The sequence below is a fragment of the Pholis gunnellus genome, assembly GCF_910591455.1.
Source record: "Pholis gunnellus genome assembly, chromosome: 1".
Classification (NCBI taxonomy): domain Eukaryota; kingdom Metazoa; phylum Chordata; class Actinopteri; order Perciformes; family Pholidae; genus Pholis; species Pholis gunnellus.
This window is the reverse complement of record NC_136528.1, coordinates 27,848,440-27,868,273: the sequence shown is the minus strand read 5'-3', so window position 1 is coordinate 27,868,273 and position 19,834 is coordinate 27,848,440. Positions and strand designations below refer to the sequence as shown.

At 42.1% G+C, this 19,834-nt stretch overlaps 1 protein-coding gene across 2 annotated transcripts in view; it reads left to right on the top strand.

Moving 5' to 3' along the window:
• The window catches only part of mctp2b (multiple C2 domains, transmembrane 2b), a 33,877-nt gene that overhangs the window by 8,416 nt on the left and 5,627 nt on the right, over window positions 1–19,834 (top strand). For both annotated transcript variants that reach the window (XM_079186559.1, XM_079186558.1), the window contains exons 2-18: window positions 6–556; window positions 2,646–2,699; window positions 3,732–3,849; window positions 5,991–6,133; window positions 6,349–6,425; window positions 7,318–7,432; window positions 7,572–7,604; window positions 9,859–10,029; window positions 11,158–11,288; window positions 11,845–12,031; window positions 13,592–13,685; window positions 13,787–13,889; window positions 14,063–14,165; window positions 14,355–14,456; window positions 14,572–14,646; window positions 16,055–16,174; window positions 19,137–19,250. In XM_079186559.1, coding sequence (XP_079042685.1) covers window positions 44–556; window positions 2,646–2,699; window positions 3,732–3,849; window positions 5,991–6,133; window positions 6,349–6,425; window positions 7,318–7,432; window positions 7,572–7,604; window positions 9,859–10,029; window positions 11,158–11,288; window positions 11,845–12,031; window positions 13,592–13,685; window positions 13,787–13,889; window positions 14,063–14,165; window positions 14,355–14,456; window positions 14,572–14,646; window positions 16,055–16,174; window positions 19,137–19,250 — 2,253 coding nt within the window. In that variant the 5' untranslated portion in view covers window positions 6–43. The remainder of the gene's footprint in view (window positions 1–5; window positions 557–2,645; window positions 2,700–3,731; window positions 3,850–5,990; window positions 6,134–6,348; window positions 6,426–7,317; window positions 7,433–7,571; window positions 7,605–9,858; window positions 10,030–11,157; window positions 11,289–11,844; window positions 12,032–13,591; window positions 13,686–13,786; window positions 13,890–14,062; window positions 14,166–14,354; window positions 14,457–14,571; window positions 14,647–16,054; window positions 16,175–19,136; window positions 19,251–19,834) is intronic.

Genomic DNA, 19,834 nt, shown 5'->3' with positions numbered 1-19,834 from the left:
TCCAGCTGCCGGTCTTAGACGCCGACTGAAACTCCCTCCCATCATGGACTCCAAGAAGCCGGGCATGTTTCGGCATCTCCGCCAGAAGATGCTGCCACACCTCCGGCGAGGCAAGACGAGCCCGAGCAAGCATCTCGTTCAGCTGGAACACACCATGGACCATCGGATGAGCTCCTCTGTTCCTGACATGCGCGACATGAGGCGGCAGTACGATCCCGTCTCCTCCAGCTTGCAGGTTCAACAGTACACTTCTCCCAGCTACAGCAACCCCTCCACGCCACTTGTCGAGCCTGCTCGAGGCCTGGGAGGAGGGGGGAGTGGCCTGATGATGAGAGCAGCTGGTGGAGGAGCCGGGAGGAGTGTGCCTGCAGACTGCACGGACTGGGCTTCCTCCCAGGAGTCATTCAGCAGTCTCTGCGTGGAAGAGAAGAGCTCTCCAGAGACAAACTACAGACCTGCCGGGGTCATGGAGCCCGAGGAGCTGGCCCTGCCGGAGATGATGACCGTGTACAGCCCAGACCCCCCCTCTGTGGAAGTGTCCCAGGACAGCGCACAGGTACAGACTCTGCATTTGAAATGTTGAATCGGTATAAAAAAAACAACCGATCAGTCCCACAAACAAGTTTATACAATGTATTTAGTTTGAACTTCATGGGTGGTGGCGTTCAGAAACATATTTTTGTTTCCAAACTTTGGCTTTGGTTTCATTTTATATTTAAGGTGTTTGTAGAATCATTAACAGTGAACATGACGGTAGAATAAGCTGGTATAGTATTTGTGTGCTGTGACATACAGGCAGAGAGATAATGTACATGGCTGAGTGAACTGGCTGGTTTGTGTACATTGGTGGGTGTTAAGTGTATTTACAATGGACACTTGCAAAGTTTAACTTGGAGGTGGTAGATTTAAACCATGACATTATCACATTAGAGGTCCCTCCAAAATCAATAGTCTCCAGCAGCACTGGGCAAACTCCCAGTATGTGTTTTCATGGTCTCACAGGATGGTTGCCAAACTGGCATGCTCACACTTAGCACTTGCTACACCTGAGAGGATTGATTATTTTTGTATTATTATTTTAAGAGGGCATATCTTAAATATCCCTTCTGACAACATTCAATGCCACCGTTTCACGCTGTGGTGATCCACAGCTGTTAATTCACCACAGACTACATAATATAATCTAGTCATTCATGAGGTATAAAATCAGTAATCAACAGGTAATATTAGCGACCTTTCCATAGAGCCTTGTGATATGACCAATGCTCTCGCATGGCCTGGAAAAGTACATTTTCAGGTTCTGCTAATTTCTTTAGATATAAATATTAATAGCTGTTAATGTGACACATGTTGATATTACCTTTATTTTCATTTGAGACGTTTTAGCATTAAGTGTCCTCGTTCTCTATCTGGATGGGTTATAGTGATCTGGGTAGATGTCACTTAGCCTGCTCATGGACAACAGGTGGCATGAATGGATGAGTTACTGTTTGGCCCAAGTGGTGCTAACAGCCGAAACGTCTATCACTAGCTCTAACATGACATCTGAGTCAGATCAATAAACTACGTTCATTAATTCATTTCAATAAATGAATGTAAGAAAGAATGCTTTTTTGGCTTTGCAGTCTTGTGTTGCTTGACAGTGACAGCAAATAGTGAATGTTTGTCTTTTGACTTGTGTTGACATGGCATTTGCAGTCAGCTCTTGAGTTAAGTACACATGACATGTGACCATCGAATTTATACAGACGTTCATGTTCCCCTTATGAATTGTCATCCCTTTGTTTTATCTTTATTGAAAAGTATTCAAATATACAAACATTGCAGACATATCCTCAATATAATTGTACAGAGCAACAAGAATATCCATTTATATAGATAAATATATTTTTGTATTACTTATTAAATTAATAAAATTGCGATAAATAAACTATATTACTAAATTATAATAAGTAAATCCATATGTTATTCTTCTTTAAATAAATCCCTTTACATTTTTAATGTATTTTTTCTCATATATTCTAAATTAAAGAGGTTGTAATATACTCTATACTAGTATACTGTTATGTAATATATAATCCTTAGCTTTTCATCGTGCTGATCAAAATGTCTTTTTTAATACTTTACTTTGTGACCAAAATACCTTTTTACAACTAATATTCTCATTAACGTCAGCTGTACTGTGTGTTTGGTGCTGATAGTAAATCGTATCGCGCTGAAACAACAAACTCAAATGGTAATCCTTGTAAACATCACACCTGCTAAACGCTGATGTTCAGCATGTTCAGCAGAATTCCTGAATTACATTGTATTTCAACAAGCAGTGATGTCGCAACATATGCATTTTCTCCTGTTTATTCGACATGGGAATAATTCTATCCCTTTTTCTTTTTACTATTTCATCAAAAACAAATTCCTCCATTCCTCGTGGTTTAAAGTCTACAGGGAGTCACAGGCTCAGCGTTGTAGTGGCTTTGAACTGAACAACAGGGCAGATTATCAGTGTGTTCTCTGGTGTAATGGTGTTTTTGAATAAACGTTCAGAGGATTTGTGCTGCTGGTAGAATTTGCCAAAGAGTTTTATTTCTTACTCGTCATATATCACATGATAGAGTTATGAAATGTGTTTATCTTTGTCTCCGCAGTGTGATAATCATGATTCCGACGGTCACGGGTTAAAAGACGGGGACAACCAAAATGTAAGTGCGGCTCTTTAACTTGAATAGATTCTGTGTTGTTGAACTGATGTCATTTTGATTGTATTTACTATGTTGTCTAGTACAGATCTATCTGCTATCTCTGTGGCTAAAAGGGCTCTGCTGCTGACCGTTTCTGTCAAGTCACTGTAGTCGTGGGTTTTTTTGTTGCTGTTACGCATTGCGCTGGCCGACACACACTTGAGTCAAAGTTTAATTCCGGATTATTGTGTCGTGTTCGGGACATGATGGGACAGTAGGCGGTGTGCAGTTCAGCGTTCAGTGTTTGTGTCGTCCTGGCTTTTGTGTCGGGGCGGGGGGGGCGCTGAGCCGGGTGATTCCAGGCAACCAGAGGTTTATTCTCTGAAAGATACATGGTTTGCTGGAGAGGCTTAATAATGATTAAATAATCCATTGCATGGACAATAGACGGCATACAACGGCATGCAGCCTTCCCTAGAGTGTGCCTTTTCTATTGTATCAACAGTATGTGAAGAACTTTTGACTTTGAAATGAATAAATGAAAGTAGAACAAAGCGACAGTCATATGTGACAATGTTGTAAAAAAAAGCCCAGAACAGCTTTCGTTATGAAATTGTTAGAATAAACAAGTACCAAATTAAAACTCTCCCTATGTGCTTAGATCTCTAATGACAGTTTATTGCGAGTTTACAGATTAGTTGCAGAAAACCATGAGACTTAAATATAGCAAAATATGATCACCCTATCACGAGAAAAGATTGTGACTTTTTCTCCCCCCATTGGGCTGAGATCCATCTCTATACCTTTTAAATACCGACTGAAATGTGTCTGTAGCAACCATCAAAAGCTGTAGCGATGTCTGGCCAGATTTGTAATCTTCTGCGTATTTTTGTTGACGGAGTACTTCCATAGTTTTGTAGAATAACATGTTTCTATTGAGAAGAGTATGGTTTTAGAGTCCGCCCTGAAACTTGTTCAGAAAGTCAGATTGTAATCCGATGTACTGCTCGCTGTAATAAAACTAATAATGGTAATGTATCGTCTTGTGTCTAGTCTGAGATGGGCAACGAGTCCCCGAATGTGTCGGAGAACGTCAGGCATCCTCTCAGGTCCTTCCTGCTCACCATCAACCTGAAGGAAGGACGAAACCTGGTCGTCAGGGACCGCTGTGGTAAGAGCCTCATCTCACCACAGCTATTTCCACTACAACTACCATACCAACATTAACACTATCGCTCTCAGTAATGCTATCACTATCAACAACTCCCACTGTATTAGCTTTGTCATCTGTCTGTGTGATGATGAAGAGGAGGAGGATGATGATGATGATGTTACACAACACGGAGTTGCAGGAAAAGGACACGGATCATTTTACAAAGGAATAATTGAATGCACACAGTCGATCTGTCTTTGTGTGTTCATGTCCGCATGTAGTCTGTATTCAAACAACACTAAATCAACATTACTGAACAGGGAAGCTGGCTGTGTCGATGCAGGATGGACAGGATACAATAGGAAACACAATATGAGAAGTGTACTAGTGGAATTACAATCCTTTTCATGCATCACTTTAAAATAGGTGTTTGGTGTGAACTTCATCATTTTAACTTCCCTGCTAGTCGTTCAACTTTTTCACATCGGTCTTATTCTTATATTCCTGTCCCCTTTTGACACGTTTTTTTTTTACAGTTTGTCACCTATGTCATCATGTATCATGTACATTTCTGCCCCAGTGAGTAAGTGCCGCCACTCATATTCATTTAGTCTACCCTTTTGCGTTCTCACACTCGTGTTGCAACTGGTGCTTGAATGTGTTGCACTCATCGTCATTTCAAAATTGCCGTGTCCTGTATCACGTCTGACACAACACAGACATCATCGAAAAAGTAGTTTTAGAATCTCTACTTTCCTAAATCTACCAGACTGTTGAGACCATCGGTGCCCAGCAGAGTGTTCTGACATGTGAACCTGCCACTGTTTTCGCTTGCATTGACCTCAGTTTGTGTGTTTAGCCTTGGCTGGCTAATGATGGCCAGGAGTGTCTGTTTGATTATACGCAACGTCATTGACTCCAGGGACACCCAAGACGGCCGAGTGTGGGTTGACTGTGGAGCTCCAGTAACAGCCGGGCAGGATTCCAGACTGCATATTAGAACCTGTCTGAGCCGCGCCCTGCATTCATTACAGCAGGTCTTTCACTCTAGGCATGTATTTGGATTACATTTCCTCTCTCTCTCTCTCTCTCTCGTGTGGCTTTGTGTTCATACAACCAGGCTCTGTGTGAAAAGATAATGCAGAAAATGATTGTGGGAGGATCAAGGCGCAGGAGGATTTGGTTTCCCCTGCATTATTGTTAAGACCGTAGTCCTTTAAAAGCAGTGCATTACCAACGCTTTTATTTTTGCTCTTTGATCAGATTATATGAACTGCATGCGTCGCATACTCTGAATGCTGTTTGCTGATGGGCATGTTTTACCTGTTGTCCAGCTTTGTTGCCCTCGTTTACAGTTTGTCTATTTCTGTTTATATCTTCTGATTGTGATGGTTCTTAAACTGTTTTTGATGGACTGCTGCCCTCAGCTGGTCGATCCACAGAATAGCTAGAAGTCACAGATTTTACTAGCTTTCCCTCGAAGTGAAAATTATTTGTGTAAAAACACTTTCTTGAAAAAATATGCTGCATTCCGAATCCCGGTACAGTCACCATCACATATTGTCCTCCTATCCACATGTGATACAGTAGTCATGAGACGCTAATACACACTCAAGTAAAGTTTTCAGCTGCAGTCACTTTTTCACAGTGGAAGCCGAAATCTGATTGGCTATTGATTCAGGAAGCTGTGGTCCCATCGGTTGCGGAGGAAAGAAACCACATCCTCCGTACAGACACATTAGAGATGACGCTATGAGCAGACTGCTCCTCCCTCTTACTAGAAACCTGTACACTTACTCAGAAGGGAAGAAACGAGGGTAACTGGCTTAGAAGCGGGCTCATTTCATCTGTTTGTTTTACTGTCAGTCACGATGACACATCAACCGTGCTTTGGGAGGCGGAGCGAAAAGAGACGGAGTGATGTTCTATATTCTGTCAAGCTGTCACTATCGCTTCTTTTAGGTCTGATTAATCAATTCAGCTAATAAGATCCTGAAGCAGTATTATTATTATTATTATTCAGGCTGAATTACCAGCTGCAGTGTGGTCTGTTAGTCAACGTGTTAACTAGCAGCCACTATCTCCATCACTAATACCAGCAAGAGTGTTCAGTAAATAATCCAAGCTGCATTGTTTTGTACTCTATAAATCCTTGTCAGGTACCAGCGACCCCTATGTGAAATTCAAACTGGACGGGAAAACGTTCTACAAAAGCAAAGTGGTTTACAAAGACCTCAACCCCGCATGGAATGAGACCTTCTCCCTACCTGTGAAGGATCTGACCCAGAAACTGTACATCAAGGTAACTAGAAGTTCATTACTTTACCACAAGAGAGTGTTGCTGTTGTGTTCGTCTGACACAGAGAGTCCTGCAGTGGAAGTGATGAACATGTTGGCGCGGCTCCAGAGCCATGCATCGGGGAAGACCAATTTGCAGCCGTGTGTCACGACTGTATTACTAATAGTCTCCATGATGCTCTCTGTACTAACACTCTCTTGGTGTTTGGCGTGACACAGGTATACGACCGTGATCTGACCACTGATGACTTCATGGGCTCCGCCATTGTCACCCTGGGGGATCTGGAGATGGACAAGTGAGTGTCTCAGTGAGAGCGTAAGGGACGATGCATTGTGTAGCTTATAAACTCATACTGGGTTCTTGAGAGTTTAAAAATACTCTGATGATAATGTATCAGTATTTAGTTGTTGTTTTTTATATATGAACACATAATAAATATTCCTTAACCTATCATTTTTCATAAGAACTGTAGGCATGATATCTACTTAGTGGGACAGATTGCAGTTGAACAGTAAACTTGGCAGTGCTCTCTAGTGGACAAACTATGTAGTGCACATGTCTTTGGGCATTTCTATACTGTTATTACTTGTTATTTCTTTGCTGAAATATACGCTAATAATTATATTTCTGCAATAAGCTACCGACCAATATGTTGTTTGACTGTATAATTTAATTTCAGTTTGTAATAAACCAGTGGTTCTCAACCCGTTTGGTTTGTTACTCCTTCAATTTCTGCTTGTGTGTGTTGGTGCTTACAGTTTTCTTTTCGCTCATCCAAACAACTTCACGCTGGTCACTGCTCTTCCTTGAGTCCTGAGCAATAAAACCCAAGTGTTGTGTCGGCCGGCTGGCTGTCGAAAAACCTGAAAGACAAACATTCATAGAGATAAACAGAGAGTTCTTCATTTTAGTTTGATATTTGTTTGCTGTTTCAATGAAAGATTCAGATTGTTTTACCTTGTCTTCCACATGTAATCATCCTGTATTTCACTAGCAAAGATTAGAACCCCCACCCCTTATTTTTTTTTGTTGCAGAAATGTGTTTTTCTGCTTTCTTATCCTGTAAATCATCTCACTACTTCTCAGATTTGCGCCCTCCATGGCCAAGGACTGCCCCTCTCTGAAGTATATCTGTTGAACTTTAATTTAAGATGAAATGTTCTCTTCTTTTCTTTTCTTTTTTTTAGGCTGAACGAGATGTCTTTGCCCTTGGACGACCCGAACAGCCTGGAGGTGGACATGGGGGTCGTGCTGGTGGACATGAGTCTGTCACTCAGAGATGGAGACAGCAAAAGAGGCAGTGTAATATACAACACAGAGGACACTTGTTGTGCATTGTATTTATTGCACATGTATGGTTTTACCTAACCATTCCTGTCTACGTCCTACTAACCACTGTGTTGTTTTGTTTTGTTGCTAACATGCATGCTCCTGTCGGCAGCGATGGCCCCAAAAAAGGAAACGAAGTATTATGGTATGATGGAGGGAACACGCAAGACAAACATAAAGTTAAATCCAATTTGTTTGGTCAGCATTCTACAGATATCTGCCGAATTTAAAAGAGAGAGACCAACATGTTGTTAAGAGTTAAAGCTATAGTTGATCATTTTGTCTATTTTTCACAAGAGGGCAGCAAATGACCATGTTGTGATGAAAGAAAGTATATGTCTATTGTACCAAACGAAATCTGACGAATATCTTTAGTAATTCTAAGATTAAACATTAAGTCATTAACAAGCAGTGGTCACTTAGATACTGTATGCATAAAGAATCACATCTTGACTCAATTTGTTGTGCATTTAAAGTAGCCCTCCTGCACAATAACTGCTGCCCCAAATACTTTTATAGGACATGAATTTGCCTTTTAAAGGAAGACTAAGTATGTGTCGAGTCATTTATGTTAGAACAGTCAAATCTAAAACGTAGTAACATACTAACACGGTGTATACTGAAGTAAACTGGAGCAATACGTATTCTGTGCATCACATGACCGTATCGATGGCAACGTGACCGGTCCAAGCTCCCGTTAAATGGAAATTGTTTCTCATAAATGTAAATCAGCATTACCTCTTCCACTCAATTTCATATTTTCCGGTATTATCTCAAGGCAAGTCATATCTATGAATGATTTTAGTGTTAAATATTTAGTTTTACTGTACATTATGTATTTCTTTGACAGTACATTATATATGTGAGCTCCCTGTGTCTTTTCCTCTTACCTGTACCTTTAATATAACTCGCTGCCATTTCTAATTATTTTAGTTTATTTGTTTTTAACCAGCTGTCTCGCGATCCGGCATCGGACAGTCATGCAATGCATTTCTGGGGTCTCACGACTCTCATTTAGAAATTCTCGCTAACCTAGTAAACATCGGGGGATTTCTCATGCACACAAAATCCTCATACTATGCAGAGTAAACGCACTACATACTGCATTTTACGTCATCATTAATATGAATAGTATGCAAATTTTTGACAGACCCATAGTGTAAGAGGAGGGCACACACAGAAGAGTCACAATGTCAGCAAACTGATACTCAGTGGTGTCAGCTACAGCAACATCTATCTCAAATGTGCTAACGTTAGCCGCCACAATCTGCTGATCATACCAGACCAGAAGTGAGCCTCTAGCAGCGATAGCAGCGTTTTGAATTTAGCACAGATATGTATTATTGCTTATGAATTTGACTTTTCAAGTACATGTTATTTTTTTTATTTTTTTTCAAACATCAAAAAGTGTCACTTTAAGGAAATTCAATTCTATATTTGTGACCGTTGGTCCAGTAGGAACCAATGGTCTTGGGACGGAGTGCCACAGAGAGGCTATAGGGAAGAAGGGAAGTATGGAGACTTTAGCATTGTTGACAAAACAAAAGATTGCCAGCGACATCCATAACATTAGTGTGGTGGTTGTGTTCTGACTTCACACGGGAGAGGTGTTTTTTTCACCCACAGAGCAGCGGCTGAATGCATTTCTGTAGTTTATTTTATAGGGCAGCTCTTCCTGTGGTACTGGAATCGGCACATCTGACATCTTTGCTCATTCCAAACTATCTCTGCAAGTTTATTGATTGAGTTGCAGCTCCCATGGTTGCGGGTTTGGAAGTAGTAGTTGTCATTACTGAACAGTTGTACCTAATAAATTGGCCACTGTGTGCACGTCCCAGATGCTAATTGTACTCTGCCAAGTGCATTCAGTGCGGTCTGTTAATTGAAACATTTTCCTCCTGTGCGTGTGGCAGAACAGATTCAGACAGGACATCACTGTCGGCTTGATCTGCATTAATTGAATCTGGGTTAAATATATCTCCCTACAGTGTGGTGTCTTCATGTAAGCTTTCAGCTAATTATCTCAGAATATGGCTCCCTATTATATATGGAAGAAAGACGCTGCTCTGCATTGTGGCTACTGCAGGCTTTACCTAATCTCTCAGTGAACTGAAGGGACGATTCAATTCTCTTTTCACTGGAGGAGAACGATAATGCTGTTTCATTCAGCTGCCTCTCCGATGGGTGCTTTGGATTCGGATCATGTTGCTGTCTGATATAAGCTTTGTGTTTTATTGGTGAACAGTAGAGTTTGTGTTTTGGGTCCTGTCCTTCTTGTCTCTGCATGATGCGTGCATGTGTTGTTGATGAAGATGACGGATTGGTAAATAGATATTCTGGTGTTGCATATGAATTTTCTATTTGCATTCTGAATCTCTTTCCTTTGTTTGAAATCCCAGTCGGGAGGCTCTTCTCAGAGCTTTCGTCAGTCGGAGACACTGAGGAACAGTCAGCTGTGGACTTCTGTTGTGTCAGTGACTCTGGTCGAGGGTCAGGAACTGCCGCTGGACACTCAGGGAGGTCAGCTCTTTGTTCGCTTCAGACTGGGAGAGCAGAGACACAAAAGCAAGGTACTGGATGTAGGACTAATGCTTTTCATCTCCTCCGCTCCCCTCCTCCTCCTCTCGAATTGTACTTGTTCTTAAACCCTCTCCACTCCTCCCTCCCCTCCACTCTCTTTTCTTCTCCTCAGACTCTCCCTCCTCTGCTCCCTTTCTCCTCCTCCTCCTCCTCTAATCCTAGGCACTTTACTTTATTAAAAGAAACTCATATTTTTCTTCCCTGATCCTTTCCTTGTCATTTGCCCCTCTCCTGTTGCAAGTGTACAATCATGCTTATCTGGTAATGTATTTGGTCACGACATGCAAAGTGATGGAGACGTTTCAAATGAAATATTGGAAATGTGTAAAAAAAAATGATGAACGTCTTTATTAATAATGTTGTATATTTACCTTGGTATTGGCGTTCTATATTATAATGTATTTTATGCAGTAGATACTATGCATTTAGTTTTGCACTCACATTTGCCATCCCATAGTGTCCAGAGTAATCATTAATACAGCTGTAGAATAAACAGTTTAAAAGGGCAAATGTTAGGGTTTTAATGCCCTTATAATCTCTGACGTGGTCACAGATCATGTATAAGAGGGAGCAATGTAAAAAGATAAAAATGGATTTTGGTGTGTGACACGAGTTGCTTTGATCACTGCTCATCCTGCCGGCTGCATGATGTCTAGCAGTGGTGCTCCCTTTCTTGCGCTGCGGCTACTGTCGCTGGTGATCGCCTCGCTATTCTGCAACATCATCCATTACACATCAAAGCTACATGCTAATGAGCCGCAACGCTCCTTTCTTTTCTTATGTGCAGGTTCAAGATGACAGTAATTACTTTTTCTGCCCTTCATGTGCGATGCAAATTTCTGATGATGATTCCTGACTCAAATCATTCACACACCAATCTGTTGGAAAATCTGGACATACTGCAACTGGTTAACTGGTTTATTTCTAAATAATATGTTCTAAATGCATGATAGTACTATGATTTATAGCATAACATGGAAAATCAGCCTTTTGCGACTGTGTTATCTGTATTTGAATGGCTCTCAGCAATTCAACATGCACTGTACAGCACATGCATGTGAATGAGAAAATATATCTTTCTTTTATGTTTCATGTTCTGACCTCATTTTTTTATTCAGAATCACTGCAAAGTGTCCAACCCTCAGTGGAGAGAGAGGTTCAGCTTTAACCAGTTTGCTGACAGGCCAGAAAACCTGGAGGTGGAGCTCTGGTACAAGGAAGGACGAAGGAACGAGGAGTGTTTGGGAACGTGAGTCTGCACTCTGAACTTGTGTGTCTGTGTGAGTGTGTGTTGCCCTTCAAAGCCAGTATGGGAACAGTCTCAAAAAACTAGCGATGGGATTCACCTTGCCAAAAAACACCTCACATTGGGAACAAAAAAAGATTTGGCATTTCCAGAGCAGCGCCCTTGATTTTCCACTTGGTCATTTGGAAGCAAAGACCAGTGTCAGCCCAGTGAGTGGTGTGTTTGTCCTGTCAGGTGCAGAAGCGGTACATGTTTGTGTCTAAGCGAAGTGTCAGTTGTTAAGTCTCCAGCCCGCATAATGTTGCAAATGCCTGCTGAGTCTCACCGTACAGCAGTGAACAATGTGAAAAACTATCGGCTGGTGCTGTAAGGATGTAAGTGTTCGTCTTGTGTATGTGGGTGTCTGCACATGTGTATTCTTGCTTTTATCCCTGTACGTGTGCATACTGTTGTGCATGTCTGTGCATGTACATTTTTTAATTTGCATGACTGCAACTATATCTGCATGTGTGTGCTGCAGTATGTGAAGGCCTGTGTGTACGTGTGTTTGTGTGCACAGGTGTGACGTTGACCTGTCCAAGATACCGTTCAATCAGAGGCAGCTGTTCACAGAAACCCTGGACCAGGGGAGAGGTCGCTTGGTCTTCCTGATCACACTGAACACGTGCAGCGGCGTCTCCATCTCTGACCTCTGTGCCGCACCGCTTGATGAACCTCATGAACAACAGAATCAGCTGGACAACTATGTCAGTACCTGCACTGCTGTATACATTCTATCTGTACGGTGTGGTTGCATCACTTCACCACCTACACGTCGGTATATCTGACACTTTCATTTGGGTCGTTACCAACCGCGCCAGCATCGCTGGTATTGTTTTCACCTTGTGAGTCACGCAACTTAATAGGTGTGTAGTTGAGATCAAGGTGAGGCAGAGATTGAAGATGGGTTTGGTCTGAGCAAGAGCGCCGGGAGGAGGAAGTGGGATTTTAGTACAAACCTATACGTAGTCTTAGTCTGAAGATGATAAAACGTGCTTAGATTTAACAATTGGGGGGTTGAAAAACGTAGTGAGCTTTAGGACATATAAGTCTAAACTGCTTCCAGGATTATTGCAGTACTTTCTGTGTTGAAAGGCCAAGAGATGGCAGTATCTGCCAGGTAATGTGCTAAGAGTCAGTAACAAAGATTTGCGCCTTATCAGTGTCGAGCTGAAGGTTTTGACGACCCGTTTTTGACATCAGCTAGGCGGTCATGCACTGAGAAGGTCTGCTGTGTTGTCTTGAGTAAGTATACACATTGAAAAGAAAACGGGTCCAACGTGAACCGCGCTGGTAAACCGTACTCCATGATCTACAGATGGGAGGGGGGGATAAATATTTAGGACACCACTGAAGATACCAGCGCATTACAATCTATCCTTCATAGATACTGTTATCAACAGCTGCACTTAAAGTCCAATGCCTGTTCTTTATTTTTTAGTCTATAAACTAAAAATCATGCATTTTACCATCAATCATTTATCCAAAGCATAACATAGATATTAAGATGTTATATCCTGTTATAGCATGACTCCCTCGCAGCCGCTGGTTTGAGTTCATGGTAAAAAAGTATGAAAATAAACTTGCAGTGGCTTAAAACATGCTTGAAATGAATAATCAATCATGGCAATGCTATGAGAAGCGAGTACTGTTTTGCGAGTATTTCTTGTTTGTGTATTGAAGTTAAATACTAAAATTTCAAGTCAGCCTCTGAAGAGAAACCTTTCCACTGCGGAATGAAAAGAAATCCCCGAACCACTCCATGCCTTCATCAAGCACCTGGTCTATTGATCAAAATGCTGTTTTCAAAGAAGATCTTTGACCAGTTCAAGTTTTTTTTTTTAAATGTTCCGAAAACAAACTATAGCATGCAAAAGCACTGCTTTATTTCCCTCTCAAATCTCAGATGGCTCAGCTTCCCAAAAACATATTTCAGTGCCTGTACAACATTTACTATAACTTCTTTAAACTCGTTTCTTTTGTCAAGTCTGTTTGGCTCATGCACAAATGATATAGATTACATGGCTAATTAATGCACATGTACAGACTGACACTGTTATTTCAAGGTGTCCCAAACATTGCCAGATAGGAAATGTTTGAAAAGAAATGTTCGCACTACTGCACGTCTGGCTCATGTATCCTATGATTTAAAAAAACAAAGAAAACCGAGGATTGTGAAGGCTTTTGGTGGCAGTAGTTGCTCTCTGATGTTTTCTATTTTATGGTAATGTGTCTGAACCCCCGTGCTTCCCGTCTGTCCCCCACAGAGTTTGAAAAGGTCCCTGAAAAATCTCAGTGATGTTGGTTTCCTTCAAATCAAAGTTATCAAGGCTGTAGATTTGCTGGCTGCTGATTTAAACGGTACGTCACACATTTGGATTAATATCTTTTGTTCTTTTGTTACATTAAACGGGACAGAGGGAGCCCAGTGTGAAAGTATTTTTTGTTGTTGTGTTCTGCAGGCAAGAGTGATCCCTTCTGTGTGCTGGAGCTGGGGAACGACAGACTGCAGACCCACACAGTCTACAAGAGCCTCAACCCAGAGTGGAATAAAGTCTATACATTGTCAGTTTGAGTCTCTCTTTTAATTCCCTCCCACCACATGTTCTCATTAATACAACGTGATGTATGTACGTCGTATTCTGTTTGACCACAAATTAAGAAAACTTGGAACACTGTGGCCGTTTTGTGTGTGCTGGTTGGTGTGGAGTACCTGACCTGCTTGTTTGTCTCCGCAGCCCTGTCAAAGACATTCATGATGTTCTGGTGGTGACCATCTTTGACGAGGATGGAGACAAGGCGCCAGACTTCTTGGGAAAAGTTGTCATTCCCCTGCTCTCGGTACTCACTACCTCAATAAGAGTCCGTCATGCGGACAGTAGACTAATCTATTTACACTCTGTGTCTAAATTAAAGTGAAGAGGGCGATAACACTCCAGTGCGTTAAAGACTCGCTAAGATGTAATGCAGCATGACTGATGGTCAGGTTCATGGATGAGTTCAGCACCTGACGCCCTTTCTGTCCTGCAGATCCGCAGGGGACAGCAGATCGCCTTCCCGCTGAAGAAAGAGGACTTAGGTGGGCTGTCGAAGGGGACCATCACTCTGGACCTGGAGGTTATTTTTAACCCTGTAAGTAAGAGTTCAGCCTGCAATGAGGACATGATGGCTGTGAAAGATAGGCCCCCATTCTGTCTGCTTCTTATTGCTTCATGACTATAATAAAAATACTTTTTTTTTTTATTAGGTCAGAGCAAGTATAAGAACCTTCCAACCAAGGGAGAGAAGATTCATGGAGGATAATCCCAAATTTTCCAAAAAGGTTTGATGCCGCTCTGATACATTTTCTGTATAAAACAGGATTGGGGAATCATCAGTCAAAAAAAAAAATACATTTGATAACACACGGGACATATAGATTTGAACAGATTTGTATTCATCTGGAGCAGCGTACACTTACATACAAAGGGTAGAATACCCATCAAATCCATTAGTGCTGGATCCGTTCTTCGACAAGTCAAATACTTGATCGACTGACATTTGTTACTTTCTCTCATGATACTAAATTGAATATCTTTGGATTTCAGACAGTTGGTAGGGAAAAAACAAGGGGTCCGAGGATGATAGAACTTTTTGACATTTATCGACCAAACAATGAATTATTTACTTAAGAAATGTATGAGTAGATTAATTGCTTATGAAAATGATTGTTTAGAGCTTTAAACTCCATAGTGTTAAACGTTACAAACAACCAACAGTAAAGAGGGCGAAGGTCAGAGGTCACTGCACTTGTGACAATAATCATGTGATGCTTGGATAATTGAAAAAGGAGCTAAGAGAGAAAGAGGTAGAAAACAAGTTGTTGTCGATGTTTATTATCAATTGGCTCTTCATGAACTAAACATTTTTAAAAAAACATGGTTAATGAACAAGTTGGAATGTTTTACTTTGCCTTCACATTGCCTGAATTAGTTGAATTGAGCTTTAATTGACCCCAACTGTGACTTAGTTTGTGTCCACTGTTCTGCTACGTTAGTTTGATATACAGTGTGCAAGACAGGGTGCGAGACAGGGTGCCTGACTGTCTGTACTTCCCACAAAGACTCATTGTTTTCAGACAATACATTGCTCGCTAACGCCAAAATTGGCTTACACACTGAGCACTCGCATCGCAATGTGCGGGGTTTCCTTCTGTTTTCATGTTGAAAGTCTTGGTTGACAAAATCAGGTCAGATTACTGACATTTTTTGCTTCCTGACCACAATGGCTCATCCATGCCAAAACCTACCAGCTTCTCCACTATTACACTAGCTGACTGGCCGTTTCCTGTTTGGCATGAATTCACAAAAAAGGAAAAATAGATAGATGCTTTATTCTTCCCCAGGGGGAAATGTGTATGTTACAGCAGCAAAGAGTAACAGAGTAAACTTATTAAGTATGAAAAATGCACAATATATTCATTAAAATAGAATGGTGTTAAATGAACTAACTAGGTAAAAATCAGTAGTGCAAAGATCAACCAACAGCAAGCAGCAGTGCAGCAGTGTGTAGTCATGTGAAGGATGATCTGGCCAGAGGTGATTTGTTGTACAGTCTAATAGCAGTGGGCAGGAATATTTTCCTGTATGAACCTATACACAATAAAACATAATTTTGAGCACTTTTATACACATTTTAAACATAACTACTGTAATATTTATGTGTGTTGCGTGTTCATCTGTATCTTTCAGCTGCTGGCCAGGAACGTGCTGCGTGTTCAGACGCTGTACAGGGCTATCAAGTCGACTTTGCAGTACATCAAAAGCTGCTTCCAGTGGGAGAGCGTTCAGAGGAGCCTGCTAGCCTTCCTGGTGAAGTGCTTTAACTGCTTATCAACATGCTATCTGCATTACCCTCTGTTTTCTCTCTTCCACCCCCCCCCCCCCCCCCCCAAGCTGCGGAAGACGACCGCAGTCTGGCTATCCCCTACTTGAACTCTCCCAGCGAGATTGTTAATCAATGCGCCGTTGGGCTCAGCAGAAACGCAGGCTCGGCCCCATCTCTAGCGCTGGAGTGGACGCTTTCGGTGTTTGTGTGTCTCGTGGATCCAGAGCTAAGCCTCAGCTGGAGAGAGTAGAGTCCCAGTGGAGTCGAGATAGAGTCTATTTTCGTTCTACTTCCCTGACAACTCATTAACCCTCCGTCCAATCTGCGCACGGTTTGATTTAGACACCATTATGCAGACAGAAGTCCAATTAAAAGGCTCTTCAGAGATAAGGCTTATTCTCCATCCTCCCATTGTTGAATACAAGTGTTCAGCAAATGCGGAGACAGACGCACGGGAGAAGCCTCTCAGGCCTTGTCTTTAAACTGTAAAGTAGAGTGGGTGCTGATCTTTTTGACATCGTTCTCTCCCAGATCATAGCTCGATTGAAATGGCACACAGCAAGTTGTGCATTAACTATGCAGGCAATCAAGGTCATGGAAAGTTCTTTTTGTTTTTGCGACTACCGTCCTGTAGATGGCACTAAAGTTTTGCAAAGACTTGTCAAGGCATACTGTACGCCAGCCAATAGTACAGTTTGTTCAATTTGCTGTGAAAACTGGGAGCTGCAGCACAGAGCTGCTATCTAAACAAAAGCCACGCTTTTAGCTTTGAGTCACGCATTTAGATTTGTAATTTCGGATCACTTGGACCTCTAGAAACTGTGTGGTCCAGGACGGGGTCAGCAGGCAGTGTACTGTCATCAGAAAGTGCCTACAAGGAAAAGATTTACACTCTAGTTAATGCACAGGTGCTCACAATGGAACAGAACTCATTAGGAATACCCAATCCCCCCCTCTTATATATATATATATATATATATATATATATATATACATATATATATATATACAGTTAACTATTAGGGATAATATTGTTGTTTTGCTTGACAGATCAGACACACACACACACACACACACACACACACACACACTCTATCACAAATCATGCAAGCATGAACAAGCGCACAATGTGCACACACGTCCTCCCACTGCATCTCAGTGTTTGAGAGACAGTACCATCTGTACTCGTGTTTTCACACTAACGCACCCTGCCATTTCAAGCCTCAGTGAGAAGAAATAAATGTCTAAAATGCCTAATATCTCCACATGAGCAAAGCTTCGCTCTACATGACAGGATTCCTGCAACATCTGCCGATTGTCGGAGCGTTTTTAGACAGTGCGGTATGCTTCAGATGTTACGGGGTTATCCCAGTGAGAAGCCACAATCCTGGCAGTGTTGGTGCCTCTACCCATTGAACTATAATAGACCACATACGTAGAAGGTGGTGGGACTTGCTGTTTTAACTTTTTTGAAATTTTGAAATATAACATCAATAATATATAAGCATTTGATGTCATTACAAATACTGGGGACAAATTTGTATATTGGGGAAACTAACCCTAATACAAGCACTATTGCTCAATTCACTCAGGGGGGTTTTGCTGCTACAGCCACTTGGTCTGGTATGACCAGTAGCTTATGGTGGCAAATGTTTGGGTAGATATTATGGTTTACTGACTTTATGACTCTTCTCCACTTTTAGCATTATACCATAATTATCCATAATAATCAGAAGCTGCTGTTCAGCAAAGGTTCCGTGGCCCCGCTTTAAAACAATGAATGTTGTGAATGATGTCGGTCATTTCCGTGCTCTTGGATTACCGGCGTGCCATGCGAACCCTTCGCCGAGCATAAGTGTAGAAATCCGCATTCTGAAAATGCGCTAGCCTTCAGTTCAGTAGCTCTAGGTCCCCCCCCCCCCCCCGGTCTCCCTGATCTGGATTGTATTTCCAGAGCTCCCTTTTTGCGGTCGGAGACTGTGTAATGCCTCTCAAGCCGAAATGGGCTGCAGTTATCTCAATCTTTATGAGCTGGGTATACATTTCCACCAAAGCGTGACTTGGCTTTCCCTCTGTCCCGGCTCCCCCTGTCATTACAAAGTCCTCTCTAATAAAACATAACCCTTTCAGCGAGGAATTGGTTTCATCTCCTCTCCCAGGCCCTGTTTTGGCGCGTGATAACACAGACAAGAGCATGCTTGGCTTTTTGCACATTAAAGCTGATGTTGGTAGTGGCGGCGGTGGTGGTGGTGGCGAGGTTAGGATCTGCCATCTTTTATGTCAGTTGGTGCCTCAGAGGAGAGCGATGTCTTTACCAGATGTCCACTTCTATTTTTATTAGCAGATAAAAACCTGTAAACCCTTCCCCACGCCTTGTGGCGCTCTGCCATTTTGGCCGGCGCTGCCTCTCCGACGGGATTATTTCATCGCCAGTGCCATTGAGCCATCGCAGGCCATTTTTCTTTATCCCTCTTATCCATTTTACCTGAGCCACGCACAGGTGGAATGTCCATCACAAGTGCCATTACGGATGTTAATGACATATTCGCACACAGACACCCCCTGTGGCTGCAGTCAATCGCGTGGTCGTCTTTAATGTACACAAGATGAGAGAGGCAGATCAATTAGACGTATGTGGTTAATGTCAGTGCATATACAGGGGGTGGAGGGAGACCCAGTCCAGCTGAGCAGGGTGGTGGCCCTGCACAGCGTATGCAAAATAACAGAAAATGTACGTAGGAAGCAAGGCTTTGATAGTGGCGGGGTAGCCTTCATCAGCTTGACCACTGCTAATTAAATCAATAGTAGATTGGATCAACCTTTAGCTAGCGGGGATTCTGGAACTATTGAAAATGTCTTTGGATGTGACTTAATGAAGAGCAGCCTGTTTCATACTCGCACCCCCCACTCGCTGATATCTGACCTCTGTGCCCCTACTGCCTGCAGGTGTTCTTGGTGACGGTGTGGCACTGGGAGTTTTACATGCTGCCCCTCTTCCTGATGCTGCTCATCTCGTGGAACTACGTCCAGATCCAGTCCGGTCGGGTCAGTCAGGACTTGGTGAGTCCAGAGCCGCTTCGTCAGCCTCGTCCATCTTCTCCTCCTTCTGCCATGTGACCTGCTGATTCCTGTTCAGACTCCTTTTTTTAAATTTTATATTTAGTAGAAGAACAGCTACCTCCACCACATTTTGTTCTCCTAATTAAACGCTGGTTTGTTTCCATAGCAACTAGCTGCACCTAGCTACATAATAATAAAATAACACATAATACATAAGCATAGAAAACTCACTGAATAGACTAATGCAACATATCATCATTGACTCCGCTAATTTGCTCGTCCCTGACTAACACTGCTACTTCCTTTCTTTTATTTTAAAGTCGGCTTCTGGTTATTGTCTAGAATCCTTCCTCTTCTTCACTCTAATTGGTCTGTAGCCCTCTTCTTGTTGTGACTGGTCAAATTAGACAAAGTTTTCACCACTCAGCTTTGAAAAGGTCAAAATTCACAGTGCTATTTCCCCCACTGAGACCGGTCTCCGTTTCACAGAAAATAAGGATGTTGCATCTTGTCTGTTGCTCGGTGTGGAGTAGCAGCTGTATTTACTGTACACGGTTAGACACAGACTATAGGTTATAGCAAAT